Below are 19,719 nucleotides of genomic sequence, written 5' to 3'. Positions count from 1 at the left end.
AGTCTAGTGTGAGCATCAGATACCCTTGAGGTTAAAAGAAAATTTTATAAGATAGTTATGAGACCAATAATGTTTTATAAATTTAAATGTTGGTTAGTTAAGAAATAACACACATATAAATTTTTTGTTGTCGAGATAAGAATATTGAGATGAATTTGTGAAGTTACTATAAAGATTAAAAAAGAAATTTTTATTCATGAATAACTAATTATCACTTCCATAGAGAATAAGATGTGATAAAATCATTTAAAATAGTATGAGCATATACTTATGAGACCTCCAAATGTTCAGAAAAGTTAAAATAATTATTGTAAGTAGTACAATGAGAGATAGAAGATGACTTAATAAGACCTTAATAGAAACTATAAATAAAATTTTAAATTTTCTAAACTTAACTAAATATATGATTTTCTACATATTTTAATAATGATAAGAGATTCACGTAGTCAATCCTAAATAGTTAAGACTTACGATTTTATTATTGTTGTAACAATAAAAGATATTTTGGGCAATTAAGAGAGGAAGAAAAATAATTGTATCATTTCTTTATTTATTCCTCATATTTTTATAAGTGTTTTCAGGTGCTCCTTTCTCATTTTGTCTAATAAAAATAGTTTTTGTACTTAAGGTTTGTCAAATTTGGTGCTATACCTAATTCAAAGATTTGTTAGGTTGGTATATATTGGTGTAGTAGCGCATAATATATTGGCATGATAAATAAATAGAAAGAGAGAAGAAAATAAAATGAAAAGATGATAAATAAAGAGAAGGAACTGGCAAATGGAAAAAGACATACTGAGCCGTGATGGTGTGCAACGAGGTCGCTACGTGTGTGAGAAGTTAGTCCTCTTTTGTCTCTTGGTCACGAAAACTCTCTTTAAGCTAATTCTCCAATGAGACTCGCTGAAAAGAGACATGTCCCCCAAGCGCAAGCTAACGATTAAGTCGATGCTCCTTGCAAGCTACACGCCAAAGGCCTACTTCAGATGTGGAAAGGCAGGCGTTCTCTTCGCTTTATCCAACGTGGCAAGCTGCAGATTCAATGGTTACCTATGCAGTTTGGAGGTGGAGAGATGAATTTGGATCCTTGGTTCTCGATCTCCCTGTGCCTTGATTGCCGACGTATGCTTCTTCGATTCGCGTGGCGACGGGTGGAGAGACAAGCAAACCCGCGTTTGCGTCTCCGGTTCCAGGTAGGTTTCTGATCGTCTTTCTTCGATTCCATTCCGTGTCACTCGAATAACCTCGCTCGCGGACAGGAGAAACGTCGACTCGTCCGGGTTGTGGCTTTATTGATGGGCCGCGGCAAGCTTGGGAACCAGCAACCGCCATTAGGCCCGCCGCAGCAGTCGGCGCCGCGTACTTGGGTGATCGGCATGCCGATCAGCAAGTGGAATCGGTCACTTCGGCTATCCTTACAAATTTTGGTGTTCCTTCTCTGTGAATGTTTCCCCTGTCGCTAACAGCAGCGACGCCAGCGGCAATCCTTTAGGCCTGCAGACAAAATAGTCTGGCACAACCAGAAGTTTCTTCTTCCCTGCTCAATCACGCAGTTCAAATCAGAAATATGTATAGTGCAGCATTTTTAAGATCGTTTCTTCCGATCGAAAGAGGAAAAAAAAAAAAGAGGACCTCAAGATGGCTACTTTTGATCGTTACTATATGAATTCACCTTTTCCGAGTCGCACAATCATAATTAATTTCTGATTTTTAAGTTGCTATTTTTTCTTTTTTTGTTGACAATTTTCGAGTTACATGAATGTGCGGGAGGTGGTGGCTCTGGCTCAGTTCAGAGCAGTAAATCCCTCTCTTCTGGCACAGGGAACACTCCCTAGAAATGCATCCACATGATCACCGTGGACAAACGACCATGAGTTTTAGACAGCCCTCAAGATTAGTTCTCATCAGAGAAACTTCTAGTCTCAAGTATTACCAACTTAATCAAAATGGTTGGTCTGAGTTGGAAGGTGACGAGGATAATAACTGCGATAAGACTCGTATGACATTAGTCGTCTCAAATAACGCCTCACAGCACCAGGTCAACGCAGATCGAAGCGCCGACCGAGGCACATTAACGCCCTGCTCAAGCTCGGCTCTTCACGCCACGCCAACCCCAATGTCAGACGCTATCAGCCTACCCCCTGCAAGCGGGCACATCAGGAAACAGTAAGCTTCCCTATAAATACCCTCGCATTCTGAACGGATAGAGGGGGAAGAAAAAAGATACTTCTTCATCTGAAACCCCCTTCGCATCAACTAACTTGATCGGCGGAGGGGTCGAGCCGAGGACCTCGACCCGACCTTTATGCAGGTGTAAAACTGGCGGTCCCCGCGAGACGCGAAGGCAAGCTCTCGCTCGGAGGAGACAACAACGTCATTCCGACCCCCGCACCCGACTACCTCGGCGGACTTGAAGACCACCTCGGGAAGATCCCCCGTAATCCAGGCCCAAACCGAGCCGCGGCACAAGGTTGTTCACACAAACATTTTGGCGCTAGAAGGAGGGCCTTCAAGAATGTCGATGGATCATCAGGTCGACTCTAACGAGCCCATGGTTGGGGGATCACACCCGATCGGAGCTTCGGGGGAACACCCCCCGCTTGAAGGGTCTCATGATGAACGCCCCGCCATGATCTCAGAGTGCTACTGGCGGATATTCAACGATCCGGGCCTATCGCCGCCCGACGGCGCCCTTGCTGACCCATCGCCCGTGTCATCCAAGGCCTTCCATGACCTCACCCATCAAGTCCGAATTCTGATCGATATGGTGCAATCCATTATTCCCCTTGTTTCTCGTCCATCACGCCCCTCGGCTGTTCAACCGTTGTGGCAATAGGAGCCACCCATTCAGGCTCCCACACCGCCTCGGGAGCCCCCTGCTTCGCCTCGGGTCCCGTCACCCCCACCTGGGGGTCGAGCGGCGGCCGACCCAAAAGGCCACCCGGAACCCGAGGCATTATCTTCGGATTCTACAGATTCCCGATGAGCCTAGTTGTGGTTCGTCAATCAGCGGCTCGACGATGTGCAGAAGGAGGTTCGCCGGACAAGAGGGGAGTTTGGGGAGGACATACGCAGGGGATCCCTGTTTACGCCCGTGATACAGGACCATACAGTCCCTCGAACTTCCGACTCCCCTCCCTGGATGCTTACGACGGCTCCTCCGACCCGTCTGACCATGTAGCCGCTTTTCGTGCCCAGATGGTGCTATACGGGACCTTTGACGCTCTGATGTGCAGAGTGTTTCCCACCACTATGAAGGGCCCGGCCCGCACATGGTACAACGGCTTGGAAACCAGGGCGATCGCTTCATTCGACCAACTCGTCAAGGACTTCGAGCTCCAATTCGTGGCCTATTCGCGGCTGAAGCCTTCGGTGGCGCTCCTCCTCAGACTCAACCAAAGGGAGGACGAACCCCTCTCCCTTTATATGAATCATTTCGCAAAAAGAATCCGGGAATTATCGGACGCTCACCCTTCTCTGTTAATGCAGGCGTTTATGATAGGCTTGCGCCCCTCCAGGTTTTTTTGGTCCCTCGTAGAGCGGCCCCCCGTTACGGTGCCCGAGATGCTCCAACGCGCGAACCAGTTCGTTGCGGCCGAAGCCTGGATGGCTGGGAAGCGAGAAGAGCACAAGAGGGAAAGCCCGGAGTCGGCTCGGGGACAACAGCCTCCCGCAACAAGGCGCAAGCTGAACCGGCCTGATCCACCTGCACTAAGGCCTCCCATACCCTCTTCGGGTGCGACCCGAATGGAGATATTTTTCCAAATAAAGGAAAAAGGGCTGCTCAAGGCTCCCGTCCCGATGAAGAGCCCGCGGGAGTTAGCCGACCAGTCCAAGTATTGTCGCTTCCACCGACAAAACGGACACGATACTGAAGAATGCCGCGAGCTGAAGTGGCAAATCCAGGAGCTCACCCGCAGATGACACCTCAGTCAGTACGCTCAATAGGGTAGGGATCCATCGCCCCACCCGGGGGGTCCCGTTGAGTGCCTCATTAATGTCATCACAAGCGGCCCCGCGTCCGGTGGGATTAGCATGTCCGGAAGAAAGGCATACGCCCGCTCAGTTAGGGACGACGCTCCCCGACGCAGCCTCGACCCTCGGGTTGCATTTCCCCTCGAGGGTGCTGAGCGATCGGAGCACGATGATGCGCTCGTGATAATGGCTCGAATCGCCAACGCCCAGGTGAGGAGAATCATGAATGAAACGGGAAGCTCGGCTGACGTGCTATATCTTGATGCTTTTCAGAAACTAGGGCTAACTAAAGAGGCTTTGGAACCTATCTGCTTCACGCTCACGGGGTTCACTAGCGACTCGATCTCACCGTTGGGAGCCGTCACTTTGCCCCTGACCCTAGGAACACCACCCAGAACAAAGACGGTGATGTCCACCTTCCTAGTGGTGGATCTCCCTATGGCATATAATGCCATCCTTGGTCACCCCACCCTCAACAAAATCCGGGCCGTAGTCTCCACCTACCACCAGACCGTGAAGTTCCCGACCCACGCGGGAACGGGGGAGGTTTGGGGGAGCCCTCGGGAATCCAGGCAGTGTTACCTAACGGTGGTTTCACTACACAAAAGGTCGAATACCGACCGTCCCCTAGACGATCCAAGGGAGAAAAAGCGGCCGAACCCGCATCTTGAGCCGACGTCCCCTACCTGTGATGTGCCATTGATGAAGAATCGCTCGGACCGGACGGTCAAGGTCGGGTCGGAAATAACCGAGGAGGAGCGGGAACAGCTCGTCAGCTTCCTGCAAGAGAACGCTGACATCTTCGCTTGGTCGCCGTCTGATATGACGGGCGTTGATCCAAAGGCCGCCCAACATCACCTCAACATATCACCTGATGCTCGGTCGGTGAGGCAGAAACCGCGACCCCAGGCCCCAGACAGACAACAGGTCGTCCACGAAGAGGTGGAGCGGCTCCTAGCAGCTGGCTTCATAGAGGAAGTCAAGTACCCGCGATGGTTATCTAATGTAGTTCTGGTGAAAAAACATAATATGAGCTGGAGGATGTGTATTGACTACACCAGTCTCAATCGTGCATGCCCGAAGGACTACTATCCACTCCCAAGGATCGACCAGCTCGTGGATGCGACTACTGAGCATGCCCGCCTCTCGTTCATGGACGCCTTCTCCGGCTACAATCAAATCGGAATGGCGCCCGAGGACCAGGAACACATGGCTTTTCTCACCAACCTGGGAGTATATTTCTATAAAGTAATGTCGTTCGGGTTAAAGAACGTGGGCGCAACCTATCAGAGAGCCGTAAACAAGATGTTTGCCCGTCAGATAGGGTGGAACGTAGAGGTCTACGTTGACGACATGATCGTGAAAAGCCGTGCGCCGGCAGACCACCTAGCCGACTTGACCAAGACATTCGCCACTCTTCGAAGCTACGGTCTGCGACTCAACCCGGCGAAGTGTGCCTTCGGTGTCAACTCGGGAAGGTTCCTCGGATTCATCATACACGAAAGAGGAATCGATGTCGATCTAGAGAAAGTCTAAGCGATCATCGATATGCAAGCCCCTCGGACAATCAAGGACCTACAGCGACTAAACGGAAGACTTGCCGCCTTGTCTCGGTTTCTGTCTCGATCGGGCGATCACTGCCTCCCCTTCTTCTGGGCGCTAAAGAACCCGAAGGACTTCCAGTGGACGCCGCAATGCGAGGACGCCTTCGGACAAGTCAAATAGCACCTGGCCAACCTCCCCTGCCTCGCCTCGGTATCTATGGGTGAAGAACTTAGCATCTACTTAGCTGCCTCACGACACGCGGTTAGTTCCGTCCTGATCAAAGAAACCTCCAGCGAGCAATTACCGATCTACTACATCAGCCATGTCCCGAATGGGCCTGAGGAGCGATATCCACCAATTGAGAAGCTTGCTTTGGCACTCGTGCTAGCAGCCCGGAAACTACGTCCCTATTTCCAAGCCCATCCGATCAAGGTAATCACCGACCAACCACTCAGGCAGGTGTTGTCAAAATTTGACGTTGCAGGTCAGCTCCTCAAATGGTCGGTGGAGCTTGGAGAGTTCGACATTCATTATGCACCAAGGACCGCCATTAAAGCACAGTCGGTGGCCGACTTCATCTCGGAACTCGCCTAGACTGAAGACCAGGCCCCCAGCCAGCTCGAAGAAGCATGGATCCTACAAGTGGACGGCTCGTCCACTTCGACTGGGGTCGGTGCGGGACTAGTGCTATCGGCCCCCGACGGGCGTTCGTTCAAGCGCTCCCTCTGCTTCGGGTTCCACGCAACCAATAACGAAGCTGAATATGAGGAACTCCTAGCAGGGCTCAGATTGTCCCGTGAAATGCAGGTGGACGCCATCCGCGTCCTCACCGACTCACAGCTAGTGGCCGAGCAACTCAACGGTAGATACGAGGCCAGGGAACCCATCATGGCAAAGTACCTAACGGAGGTAAAAAGCCTAGCCTCCAATTTCTCTCACTTTGCAGCAGTCATGGTGCCGAGGTGTCGGAACGAGCGAGCTGACGAATTGGCTAAGTTGGCCTCGAAGTCAAACCCTGGCACCCGCTCTGAGATCGAGAAGCTCCTCTCTCGTGTCATCTCGGTCTCGTCTGTGTCTCCGGCCGACACCCGAACCACATGGGTATAGGAGATGCTGCGCTTCAAACGTGATGGGATCCTTCCCGTCGACGAGGCTTCAGCTCGGCGCATCCGCCGAACGCAGGCATGGTACTCCGAGCTGAACGGACAACTTTACAAGCGGTCCTTCTCACACCCGCTTCTGTGGTGCCTCGGGCCGGAAGAAGCACTGACAGTTCTGGTCGAGGTCCATGAAGGGATTTGCGGAGAGCATATCGCTGGCCGGACCTTGGCCTACAAAATCCTCCGCCAAGGCTACTACTAGCCCACCATGATCCGAGACGCAAAATCTTACGTGTAGAAGTGCGGCCCGTGCCAGAGGCACGCCCTGGCAGCCTGCAGTCCCGCTCACTCCCATTGATTGTGCGTGGCCATTCGCACAATGGGGACTGGATCTCCTCGGCCCTTTCCCCCCGACCTCGGGGCAACGGAAATACATTATAGTGGTAGTAGACTACTTTACCAGATGGCCCGAAGCTGAGCCGCTAGCATCGATCATGGAACGACAAGTTGAGAAGTTCGTTTGGAGAAATATCGTGACTCGGTTTGGCTTACCCAGAACCATCGTCACGGACAACGGATCCCAGTTCGCCATCAAAAGGTTCCGAGAGTTCTGCGCGAACTATGGGATCCAATTGAGGTTCAGCTTGACAGCCCACCCTTAGACGAACGGGTTGGTCGAGATAACCAACCGATCTATTTTGGACGGACTCAAGAGGAGGGTGACAGCGGCCCGATCGGTGTGGGTGGAAGAACTCCCCAGCATCCTATGGTCCCTGCGGACCACCCCCAAAACCGTGACCAGAGAATCACCATATAGCCTCTCATACGGAACCGAAGTCGTCCTGCCCCATGAAGTGGTTTTTCCTACCCCTCTGGCGGAGAAATACGACGAAGGAACATCAACCCAAGGACTACGCGCTGGCCTCGACCTGATCGAAGAGCGACGTGCTGAAGCGCACCTGAAAGACCTTTCCTACAAGAGGGCCGCCGCAAGGATCTATAACTGTAGGGTGCACCCTCGACTGATAAAAATGGACGACCTGGTCCTACGCAGGGCTGAAGTCAGCGACCGGACCCGAACGCGCGGCAAACTTGCCTCTAACTGGGAAGGGCCTTACCGAGTTATTAACGTTGTCCGGCTTGGCACGTATCAGCTTGCAACCATGGAAGACTACCCTTTGCCAAGGACATGGAACGTACGAAATCTTAAGAAATTTTTTGTATAGCCAAACACAAAAAGTCTGAAGATTTCTCTATTCAAACACATGGAACATACAAAAATTTCTCTATTTAAATTCAAAAGTTACAAGACCCAACATTAGGCCGACCAAAACTTTACATGGCGAGTACATGCCCTAACTACTAGAGCCCCCAACACTATCGTCGAAGGGGACCTCGTCTGGCATGTCCACACCTCGGTCTTCAGGGAGTGAGGCGAAGGGGTCCGCTTCAACCTCCAGACCAGGATGGCGTGCCTTGAATCGGCCCAAGTCGATCCGATACCCATACTCGTAGGTGACCTGCCCCAACCAAACCAGCCCCAGCTGAAAGCCCGAGGACTGTTTGTAGTCCTCGATTAGCTTCTTGTCCCTCTCGGGCCGCAGAATCTGTTCGGCGGCCTGGGCCTCGGAAGCCGCCTTCGCCTCGGCTAAAGCCTCTTCCAGTCTCTTGGTAAGGGAGACCGCCTCGTTCCGGGCCAGATGTGCCTCGGTCCGAGTCGCCCTTAACGCCCCCTGAAGCCCTACGTGTCGTTCTTCGGCCATCGTCGCCTCCGACTTGAGACGTAAGACTTCTGCCTCCAGCGCCGAGAAGCGCTGGTCAACCGTCACCGCCTCGGTCTTTAGGCACGTCACCTCCGCTTCTAGCTCCGAGGAGCGCTGCTCGGCCGCTGCGACCGCTTCCGAAGTCGCTCCGGCACGGACCTCCTCAATTTCCCTGCGCAGCTCAGCATTCCGGTCGCACAGGATACCGAGGGCCCGACCCGCATCACGCACGCGGTCCGCCAACACCATAGCGTAATGTTGGCCCTGCAAAAGAACAAACAAAATGTTGGTCTAAATGCCGCCCAGATATAAGAAGGGGTCCGAGGGTAAGACGCTTACCCACAGCAACGACTTGGCAGATTTACCAAGCAAAACATCCGAGGGCATGGTGTACAGCTCCCGGGCCATATCGGGGTGAAGCCCACCATGGACAAATGCGACTGCAACCTCCCCGTCGGCCCACACCCGGGTCCCGCGGGTCAACCCCGCCCACCGGGCCTCCAACGGATCGGAGGGTCGACCCTCTAGCAGCCCGCCCATCACACGAGCCTGGTAAGACTCGTCCTGCGACCCCACAGGGAGGCGACACAAGTCTCGGATGGAAGGCTCTCGGGGCGCCTTCCCTGCCCCCGCATTGCTTGGCCCGGCCTCCCCTCGACCAAGGCCTCATCGCCAGTCACGGTTGCCCGACTCAACAACGACCTCCCCTGGCCGAGTTGCCGGCGGGTTTGGTTTCTTCGAGGGGGCAATCTTGGCCTTTTTCCGAGGGCGGCCGCCCTCAAGCACCACCGGCGCCTCTCTTGTACCGACACCCGGATCGGCCGGACAACGCGACGACGGCGTCGACGAAGAGTGCCCCCCGCGCACAGCAATCAGGTTCACCATTTTTTGCATATAAACATCGACAGAGGTTAGGATCCTAAAAAAAAACACACACACAAAACCCTGCCACTATTCGCTAAGGGCATACCTCGAGGCATTGGGCTCAGTCCCGCCTCGACCAGCCACGCCTCGGTCATCTCCCGAATGCCTCGAGAGGCCGGAAGAATCTCCTTAAGTCTCAGGAGGGCCTTGCGCTCCTAGTCATTTAGAGCCGGGGCGGTGTTGTCGATCGCGCGCGCCGCCCAAAGCCCGAAGCTCCAACCCTCCGGATGGCTCACGTAGAAGAAACGCTCCTTCCACCCTTTGTTGTTCGAAGGAGCCCCGCTAACATGGAAACCCGATCGGGTGGACAGGTAATAACCCCCCGACCCTTTGGAGAGACGAAAGCAGGAAAGGAAGAGGGACTGGCTAGGGTTGATATCGGCGTAATGGCATTCCCCTAAGAACGCTACCAGATAACACCAGGAGTTCGGCGCCATCTGAGAGGGAGAAATGCGCTAGAACGAGACGCAAGAACTTATGATTGGGTGAAGTGGGAGATGCAACCCAGCCTCAAAGGCATCTAAGGTCAAGGCAAAACCCCTTGGGATGGAGTCATATACCCATTGCCCCGGCTCAGGGACAATGAGCGAAAATTCCTCCGGGATACTATAGCGAGCCCGGAGGTAACCAAGCGACGACTCGCTCACACTGGAGTCGAGGTCATGCGGCCACATTAGCGACTCGAGGGCTCGAACCGCCTTCTCGTCCGACGATGAGTGGGGACTCGCCGGCAACACCTTCTCTCCAGCGTTACCAGAGGTGGGAGGCGAAGACGACAAAGGCAAGGGAAGAGGAGAGGCCATCCTTACCAAATCTTAGAAGGAGGAGAGGAACGGCCGGTGGGTGCGAAACAGGATCGTCCTGAGAGAAAATCAAACGAATAACAAGACATGTAGGAAGCCAACCACACGCTACTTATAGGCCAAAACCCGTCAAAAAGACGACCCTTCCTCTCCTGGAACATTTAACGCCGGGAAGACCGAATAACACTTCGCCATAAATATAGCCTGACGTGGCTTCCCACCGGCGCACGATACGAATCCTGAAGCATTTATCTTATCAACCTCGAAAACTAGCGCTTCCCGAAGGTGGCAACCCCTTGGGCTTCCCTAGAAAAGCGACCTGGCATCCCGCGCATGCACATCGCTAAGCCGTGAATCATCGATCACTGACCAAGTGGCTCCACGGCTCCATGATGCCCGAGACACACCTACGCGGCTAGCCCGCCTGCGTCGTGCTCCTCAGCTTCATGATCCCCGAGACACACCTGCACGGCCAGCCCGCCTGCGTCGTGCTCTTCAGCCTCATGCCTCCTGAGACACACTTGCGCGGCCAGCTCGCCTACGTCGTGCTCCTCGGTTCCATGATCCCCGAGACACACCTACGCGGCCAGCCCGCCTGCGTCGTGCTCCTCGGCTCCAAGATGCCCGAGACACACCTACGCGTCTAGCTCGCCTGCGTCGTGTCCACGTATCAATCGAGACCCCGGTCTCTGCCCAGCCTGTTCAACTGAGCAGTGTCCATCGACCGCACCCTACCAACAGTCACCCCTGCACACGTAGCCCCCCTTGACTACAAACCTCCACGATATCCGCACCCCCGGTAACAGACCGGGTAACGACCGACAGAGACAGTTTCTCAAAGCTGGAGCCATGCATCGGACTCCCAATACGAGAACCGACGCATAGCTTCTTTCTAGGGGGGAATATGATGAGGATAATAACTGTGATAAGACTCGCATGACGTTAGCCGTCTCAAATAACGCCTCACGGCACCAGGTCAACGCAAACCGAAGCGCCGACCGAGGCACATTAACGCTCTGCTCAAGCTCGGCTCTTCACGCCACGCCAACCCCAATGTCAGACGCTACCAGCCTGTCCCCTGCAAGCGGGCACATCAGGAAACAATAAGCTTCCCTATAAATACCCTCGCATTCCGAGCGGATAGAGGGGGAAGAAAAAAGATACTTCTTCATCTGAAACCCCCTTCGCATCAACTAACTTGATCGTCGGAGGGGTCGGGCCGAGGACCCCGACCCGACCTTTATGTAGGTGTAAAGCCGACGGTCCCCACGAGACGCGAAGGCAAGCTCTCGCTCGGAGGAGACAACGACGCCGTTCCGACCCCCGCACCCGACCACCTCGACGGACTTGAAGACCGCCTCGGGAAGATCCCCCATAATCCGAACCCAAACCGAGCTGCGTCGGTCCTGAGGCCACGGCACAAGGTTGTTCACACAAACAGAAGGATATCTTTTTGCGCATTGAACAATTAATTACTGATGAATCCATGCAAAATCTGTAACTTGCAGTGCAAGATGGTGGAGCACAAGCAAGCTCACCATTCACAACCCCCCAACATCACTTGGTTGGAGAACAATGTGCTGCAAAGGAAACAAGTTTGCATCAGTATACGAAAATTTTGGATGGGATGCATCGTCTCAGTTGCAGAGAGACACCTTAATCTGTGTCCTGTTGTAGGTGTAGGTGACATGTATGAGCTCGTCTGCTGCCTGGATGACTGCTGGATAGGAGAACTCCATGTCCAAGTCTTCCTCCAGTGTCATGATCTCAACCCAGGAATCACCATCATCCACGGAGGAGGCGACCTTGAGGACACCTCTTGAAACAGTGTTGTAGACGAGGAGGAGTCGCCCGTCTCTCAGCTTAACTCCGTCGATGCCTGTGAGAATCAGTGTCCAAGCAATGTAAGCCGACTGTGCCATTTTGAGAACAGAGAAGAAGGCAGCAGCAAACCACCGGAGTTTGGGTTGGGCAGCTCCGTTGGCCGAGCGAAGCTCCAAGTTATGCCACCGTCTTCGGATTCCGCCATGAAAACGTAGCCGATGTTCTCGAATGATCTCAGCAGCATGCGGACGGAACCCCTAGCGGTCAGGTATGGCACCGGCTGAATCACGCCGAGTGTTTCGCCTTCGATGTAAATAGGCCCGTGCTTCCTCCATGATCGGCCGCAGTCTGTGGTGACCTAGATATGGGATTACAGCTCGATGAACGATGGGCTTACCACGGCGAAGGTCATGAGGCATCAGGATTACCTCCAACCATGCTCCCCAGGAATTCCAGCTCTCCACAGATGATCCACATAGCAGCCGACCGTCATGCAGCAATATGGGCTGCACTGCAGAATCCAGCTGCAGATGAGTAATTCTTTGCCACCTCTATGGAGTACATTTCTTTTGCAAGGATTGGAGTGGATGGGGATTGACCTTGTTCTTGGTTGGACCGAGGATTCCAGGTGGGAGCTGTTCTCTGTCCGACCACGTTATGCCACCATCAACCGATCGCTTCATGCAACCGCTCCATCTGATCAGACATCAAAAACAATGAAAGCAGAGGGTGTTTGGTGGTGTTCTTCCTCCAGGGAAGAAGGGCATGAACGAGGTGGCGATCTCACATCAAAACAGGTGCTGCTGCACTCACTTTTGGACCTCTTGGCCAATCTTGTAGAATAGCAGTAGCTCACGAGAGGGCAGCTGAAACAGAACAGGGTTCCACATGGGAACTTCGTGCTGTTCGTCGGCCATCACTGGCGGCTGCCAGCAACCGTCCTGCAGACAAACACGCAGATCTTGAAGGGGGCGCAAGCCGCAAAAGAAGACAATTAATTCTCGAGAATAGATGTCATCGCGCACGTTGTATCTCTGCAACCAGATCTTGACGTCGGGCGCCCCTTCGTGGGATCCCCCGAAGTAGGCGACCAGGAAATTGCTCCTCTCCACCTAGCAAACATGACTTTCCCGGTCACATCTGGAGAATAAACTAGCAGAGAGAAGAGGAAGACGACATTCCAACCTCTACTATTGTGGAAGCATGGCAGCTGTTGAAAGGGGCAGCGCCTGCTGGAAAGGTGAACCCCTGCCTCACAATCTTCCAACCAGCGCTGCTGTTGTTGATGATGCAATCGGAACCTGAATCCAACTCCCGTCTTGCTCCTCTGTGCACCCCCTGCCCTCCGCCTCCTCCTCCACCACCTTTGCCTTGGGTGTTCTCCCGGAATCGTGTGGATCCCCCGGCCGAGTCCGTGCCCCTGCACCCGCCGGGCGTCAGATTGGACCAGAAAGAAGAGGTATATGGATCCGGGAATCAGGAACATACTTGTGAAGGCGTAGGAAGAGGGCGCGGGGAGCGTCGAGCAACAAGCCGGAGGAGGCGCAAAGGAAAAGGAAAAGGGAGAGCAACCCCATGGCCACCCAAAGAAACTGATGACCGACGGAAGGTTGGTGAGATCCGGCAAAACAAGCATGCGTGATGTAATGTCGATAGCATGATGTCCACTCTTTATTTTAGGTCATCGCAGTACGGCACGAACCCCGTAACAATGTTATAACACATTGCGTCCTTCGCACCCACATATTAAATTTTTTTCGTTTTTTACTAAATGTTTAAAACTCTTATTTAAAAAAAAAAATTAAGTAGTCGGGACATTATCGATCCCTAAAATTATAAAAATTTTAGAGGAGCAAAAATAAAATAAAAATTATTTGCCTGACTGACAACGATGTGAGTTACAAAATTATTCAACCCGTTGACATGTTCAAAAGATATGACATCCATAGAATCTGTAAATATAAAAATATTTGTACAGATATTTTGCAAATGCCATCGAGAAGGCCTATATCTATTACAAATCATCACAGCTTCCAAGGGAATGAGATTTAACAATAATTTTACAAAAGGCCCAGTTAAAATTCTTTAGAAAGGGCATCTCAAATAGCCCAGCACTCTGCACGAAGTGGGGACGAGGCTTAGCGTGTCTTTCCTCCTTTGAAGATAGTAATGTCATTCCCATCCATAAAGCACAAATTGGTGCTTGTGTATGTATGCATCCAGATTTGAGAAGGAACCATCACAATAAACTATTGAAGGGCCATGAATGCACTCAGCCTGATAAGAAGTTGGGGACTTGTGCACGCAGTTTGGACCAACCTCGTTGGTGCCTTCCCCATTAGCTGATCCACTGTCACGAAGAGAACAACTTAGGAGTAGAATCTACACATGAAGCAGTTGAGAAGTTATTATCTCTTCTGCATCGAACAGGTGAGGGGTTTAGAAGGAAGACAACCTCAGGTGGCTGGGATTGGTCATCATTGGTTTTGAGGGAAGACAAGACTTGATACCAGATGGAAAGGGGTTGAGATTAACAGCTGTTGAACTTAGAGTAATTTTTGTTCTTCCAAATAAATCAAAGTGAAGTAGCAATGACTGATACAACGGTTGAAGAAGCCGATCTACCCGTGTTCTTCTTCCCTTAACTATTCACCACTAGGCTAAGGGAATCTGAAACCCCCTTTTGATTAGAGTTGATTCCAATTGTCTTGGACTGATAGCCCATGGTGAGCTTGAACAACTCACATCCCACCTTCTCTCTTAATCAAATCCTAATTCATATTAAGGAGTGTATAGTGGCTATGAAAATAGGCGAAAAAGAGCAAAAACAAGGGCGAATATTACAGTCACGTGATTCGAAAAAAAAAAGGGAGAACAAGACAGAAAAATAAGAGAAAAAAAAAAGACAACGACAATGTAGAGAGACTATTCTCAATCATCTAGCAGTATTAGATCATATCTATAATAGATTCTTATTGTGATTACTTGAGAAGAATTTAGATATTGTGCACAGTGACGTGATCATTGTACCCAGTTATTCTATTGTGATTGTTGCTAGGGTTTTGGATAAGAGATTGAGATTTATATATTCATTATTCTTATAATGGATTATCTCTAGTTTGCCCTGTGATTTTTACCCTTCACATTGGAGGGGTTTTCCACGTCTATCTTGGTGTTCTATTTTATTGTGATTTCATTAAATTTCGCTGTGTATTATGATCTGCTAGTATTCGTTTATATACAAAAGTTTATTTCTCTTTATATCCCATCAACTGGTATCAGAGCAGGATTGTAGTGATTTAATTTTATGTTTAAACATGGAGGCCAATAGTGTTTCTCGCATGATTAGTTTGAATGGAAACAATTAGATAATATAGAAACCAAGAATGGAAGATCTCTTGTATTGCAAAGATTTGTATAGACCTTTATAGGGGAATAATGCAAAACCCACAATTATAACAAGTGATGAGTGAAAGAGGTTAGATAAAAAACAGTTTGGTTTATTCGACAATGGCTTGATGACAGTACCTTTTACTATGTTTCTACTGAAATTTTTGTATATTCTCTTTAGAAAAAGTTGAAAAGTCTCTATAAAAGATAAATAGCTGGCAACAAAACTTTTTTGATAAAAAAACTTATGAACCTAAAATACAGAGGGTGCTTTGAGTATTTGAATGAAATGCAGAGTATCACTAACCAGTTATCCTCTATGAAAATGTCTCTTAATGATGAGTTGTAGGCATTGTTACTTCTCGGTTTTTTACTAAAAAGTTGAGAGACACTAATGGTTTCTCTCAGTAATTCTATGTCAGATGGTGTTGTTATCATGAGTTAAGTAACAAGCAGTTTGTTGAATTAGGAGTTGAAAAAGAAAGAGTTCATTAATATCTCATAATAATTCATAGGCACTTATCTCAAAGAATAGAGGAATGTCAAAATATATTCTAGAAGCAATTCACGCATGGGTAGAAGCAAGTCGAGATCAAGAAAATATATTATTTGTTATAATTGTGGTGAGAAAGGATATTACAAGAACCAATGCAAGCAACCTAAGAAGAGCAAGAAAATGGGAAAAGAAGTGGAGTCAACCGAGTCAAAAGATAATATCACAGCTATAGTGTAGGGTGGTGATTATTTGATTTTGTCTCCTTCTGATGATATTTTTTCTTGTGTGTGTTAGGATCTTGAGTGGGTAATTGACACAGATGCTTCTTATTATGCTACACCACGGAGGGAGTTTTTTGCTACATACAGGTATGAAAATTTTAGTGTTGTTAAGATGGGCAATGATGGCACGACAGATATCATTGGCATGAGTGATATCCACATAAAGACCAACCTTAGCTACAAGTAGGTGCTTAAGAATGTGAGATATATGGGTGACTTGAGGCTGAATTTAATTTCAGTTGGAAGGCTAGATGATGAAGACTATGATAATAGATTTCACAAAGGGTAATGGAAGCTCAGTAAGGGTTCTCTTATTATGGCTAATGGAAATAAATGGCATGCTTTGTATAGGTTGCAAGCTAAAGCTTATGGTGAGTAGTTAAATGTTATAGAGAAAGACTTCAGCATGGAGTTATGGCATAGGCGACTAGGACACATGAGCGAGAATGGGCTGTAAGCTCTTTCCAAGAGAGAGGTATTGCCAGACCTCAAAGGTACACATCCGAACCCTTGTATTGATTATTTGGCTGATAAACAATACAGAGTTTCATTTGCTAGTCCTGCTTTGTCGAGAAAAATGCATGTCTTAAACCGTATTTATACAGATGTATGTGGTCCTTTGAGGACAAAATCTCCCGGTAGATCTGTTGATGTTCTTGGTATTAGTGGTGCACTTTATTTTATCACTTTTATAGATAATTTTTCTAAGAAAGTTTGGGCCTATGCTTTGAAGATCAAAGATCAAGTTATTAATATCTTCAAATAGTTTCATGTTAGAGTTAAAAGGGAGACAGAAAGGCAATTAAAATCCATAAGATCAGATAATGGTGGTAAGTACATAGGATTATTTAATGATTATTATAGGTCATATGGTATCCAACATGAGATGACAGTTCCTGGCACACCTCAATATAATGTTATTGCAGAGAGGATGAACCACACAATTATGGAAAAGATCAGATGTATACTTTTAGAAGCTAAGCTACCTAAAAGGTTTTGGGATGAGGCTTTAAGGACTATAGTTGATGTGATCAACTTATCACCATATACAACCCTAGATGGTGATGTTACAGAGCATATATGGTCAGGGAAAGATGTTTCCTACAAACATTTAAGAGTGTTTGGTTGTTGTGCATTTGCATATATTCCAAACAATGAGAGGTCCAAGCTAGATAGTAAGACTAAAGAATGTATTTTTCTTAGGTACTCACATGATTATTTTGGTTATAGGGTTTGAGATCCAAAAAAATAGAAGGTATTTAGAAGCAAAGATGTAGTCTTTTTTGAAGATCAAACCTTTGAGGATTTGAAGAAGAAGGCATCATCCAAGACTTCTACAGAAGGATTAGTAGATTATGACCCAGTTACTCCTCCAGTCTATCAGGGTGATGGGGGAGATATGCAAGAAGATGGTGTAGAGCATGATATTGATCTACCTGTAGGACATGTTAAGCAAGAAAAAGTTAGAGAGCAAGTTCAAATAGAACCTCAATTGAGAAGATCTTCTATGCAATGTCAATCTTCCAAAAGATACTCTATAGATGAGTATGTGATGCTTACTGATGCACGTGAACTAGAGAGTTACCAGGAAGCAGTTGAAAGTGAATAGAAAGAGAAGTTGTTAGTTGCTATATCGGAAGAGATGTATGCTCTTCAGAAGAATCACACTTATGATTTGGTACTACTACTAAATGTAATGAAGACCTTAAAGAATAAGTGGGTTTTTACGTTGAAGACTCAAGAATATTATTCTCAACCAAAGTACAAAGCTAGATTGGTTGTCAAAGGCTTTGGTCAATAGAAAAGTATTGACTTTGAAGAGATTTTCTCTCCTATTATTAAAATGTCTTCTATTCATGTTGCTCTTGGTATTACTACTAGCTAGGACTTGGAGGTTGAGCAGTTAGATGTGAAGACAGCTTTTCTTCATAGTGATTTAGAGGAGAAAATTTATATAGAGTAGCAAGAAGGCTTCAAAGTCAAAGATAAAGAGAATTTTATCTACAAGTTGAAGAAGAGCTTGTATGGGCTAAAGCAAGCTCCAAGACAGTAGTACAAAAAGTTTAATTCATTTATGATAAAAAATAGATACAAAAGAACGACTTCAGATCATTGTGTGTACATCAAATGATTTGGCGAGAATTTTATTATTCTCTTACTTTATGTTGATGATATGCTTATTTTTGGAAAACATATGTCAAAAATTGATAGGTTGAAAAAGGAATTGAGTGAGTCTTTTACAATGAAGGACATGGAGCCAACAAAGCAAATACTAGGCATGCAAATTTCCTGTGACAGAAAAACCAAGATGATTTGGTTATCACAAGAGAAATATATTGAGAAAGTATTAGAAAGATTCAGTATGAGCAATGCAAAACCAGTTGGTTTTCCTCTTGCAAGCCACTTCAAGTTGTGCTTAGAACAGAGTTAGTCAAGTGATGAGGAGAAGGAGAAAATGCAAAAGGTTCCTTATGCTTTAGTAGTTGAAAGTTTAATGTACACGATGGTATGTACGAGGCCAGACATCGCATATACAGTTGGTGTTACTAGCATATTTCTTGCAAATCCAAGCAAAAAGCACTAGGCAATAGTGAAGTGGATTTTTAGATATCTCAGAGGGAGCTCTAAGGTTTGTTTAAGCTTTGGAGGTAGACCACTTGTGTTGACAGGTTACACAAATGCAGATATGGTAAGAGATATAGATACAAGGAAGTTCACATTAGGTTATGTACTTACTTTTGCAAGGGGAGCTGTGTCATGGCAATCCAGGTTGCAAAGGTGTGTTGCTCTCTCCACCACAGAGGTAGAATATATTGCTGCTTTAGAGGTTTGCAAAGAAATGTTATGGATAAAAGAATTCTTATAAGAAGTGGGGCTGAAACAGAAAAATTATATAGTACATTGTGACAGCCAGAGTGCCATCCATTTTTGTAAGAACCCAATTTTTCATTATAAGTCAAAGTATATAGATGTCAGATACCATTGGATTCGAAATGTATTTCAAGAGAAGCAGTATAACTTCAGAAAATTTATATAGATGATAATGGAGCATACATGTTGATAAAGACTTTACCAAAAGAAAGATAAGAGATATGCCAATAGTTGGTCGACATAACTTCACAATGAGGAGTCATGAGACAACCTCCCTTGTAGGCTGAAGGGGGAGGTTGTTAGGCTGACAACCCATGGTTCAACCCATAGTGGGCTTGAACAGCCCACATCCCACCTCTTCTCTTAACCTAACCCTAATTCATATTAGGGGGGTGTGTGGTGGCTGTGAAAATAGGTAGAAAAAGGGTAGCAGCAAGGGTGAATTTTGCAACCACGTGATTCCAAAAAAAAGGAGGAGAATAAGATAGAAAAATAAGAGAAAGAAAAGAAAGAAAACAAGGACAACGTAGAGAGACTATTCTCAATCATCTAGTAGTGTTTTTATCTCAAGTTAGATCAGATCTATAGTAGATTCTTACTGTGATTGCTTGGGGAGAATTTAGATATTGTGCACAGTAATGTGATCCTTGTATCCTAGTTATTCTCTTGTGATTGTTGCTAGGGTTTTGGACAAGAGATTGAGATTTGTATATTCATTATTCTTATAGTGGATTATCTTTAGTTTGC

At 47.9% G+C, this 19,719-nt stretch overlaps 3 protein-coding genes across 3 annotated transcripts; 1 reads left to right on the top strand and 2 right to left on the bottom strand.

The window, feature by feature from the left end:
* The first annotated feature begins 2,982 nt into the window (after positions 1-2,982).
* LOC135642890 (uncharacterized) lies at positions 2,983-3,924 on the top strand. Its single transcript, XM_065159370.1, has one exon. The coding sequence runs from the start codon at positions 2,983-2,985 to the stop codon at positions 3,922-3,924; it is 942 nt and encodes a 313-aa protein (XP_065015442.1).
* A 3,969-nt stretch (positions 3,925-7,893) lies between these two features.
* Positions 7,894-11,424, bottom strand: LOC135642395 (uncharacterized). Its single transcript, XM_065158522.1, has 2 exons — positions 8,723-11,424; positions 7,894-8,647 (listed from the first exon to the last, which is right to left on the bottom strand). Exons 1-2 carry the CDS (start codon positions 8,921-8,923, stop codon positions 7,976-7,978), a joined length of 873 nt encoding a protein of 290 aa, XP_065014594.1. The 5' UTR covers positions 8,924-11,424; the 3' UTR covers positions 7,894-7,975.
* A 134-nt stretch (positions 11,425-11,558) lies between these two features.
* LOC135642394 (uncharacterized) lies at positions 11,559-13,583 on the bottom strand. Its single transcript, XM_065158521.1, has 9 exons — positions 13,423-13,583; positions 13,120-13,354; positions 12,960-13,046; positions 12,748-12,875; positions 12,534-12,630; positions 12,363-12,440; positions 12,067-12,292; positions 11,766-11,989; positions 11,559-11,690 (listed from the first exon to the last, which is right to left on the bottom strand). The coding sequence occupies exons 1-9, from the start codon at positions 13,509-13,511 to the stop codon at positions 11,652-11,654; spliced, it is 1,203 nt and encodes a 400-aa protein (XP_065014593.1). The 5' UTR covers positions 13,512-13,583; the 3' UTR covers positions 11,559-11,651.
* Positions 13,584-19,719: the final 6,136 nt, after the last annotated feature.

The sequence above is a fragment of the Musa acuminata genome, chromosome BXJ3-7 (genome assembly GCF_036884655.1).
Source record: "Musa acuminata AAA Group cultivar baxijiao chromosome BXJ3-7, Cavendish_Baxijiao_AAA, whole genome shotgun sequence".
Taxonomy (NCBI): domain Eukaryota; kingdom Viridiplantae; phylum Streptophyta; class Magnoliopsida; order Zingiberales; family Musaceae; genus Musa; species Musa acuminata.
The sequence above is the reverse complement of the archived record's forward strand: the minus strand, read 5'-3'. Positions and strand labels throughout refer to the sequence as shown.

Coding starts and splice junctions, on each gene's coding strand:
- LOC135642890 (XM_065159370.1), top strand. CDS start 2,983: ATGAGCCTAGTTGTGGTTCGTCAATCAGCGGCTCGACGATGTGCAGAA.
- LOC135642395 (XM_065158522.1), bottom strand. CDS start 8,923: ATGGGCGGGCTGCTAGAGGGTCGACCCTCCGATCCGTTGGAGGCCCGG. Junction 8,648..8,722: donor CTGCCAAGTCGTTGCTGTGG/GTAAGCGTCTTA, acceptor GTTCTTTTGCAG/GGCCAACATTACGCTATGGT.
- LOC135642394 (XM_065158521.1), bottom strand. CDS start 13,511: ATGGGGTTGCTCTCCCTTTTCCTTTTCCTTTGCGCCTCCTCCGGCTTG. Junction 12,631..12,747: donor ATTGGCCAAGAGGTCCAAAA/GTGAGTGCAGCA, acceptor ATGTCTGATCAG/ATGGAGCGGTTGCATGAAGC. Junction 11,691..11,765: donor ACAACAGGACACAGATTAAG/GTGTCTCTCTGC, acceptor TTTCCTTTGCAG/CACATTGTTCTCCAACCAAG.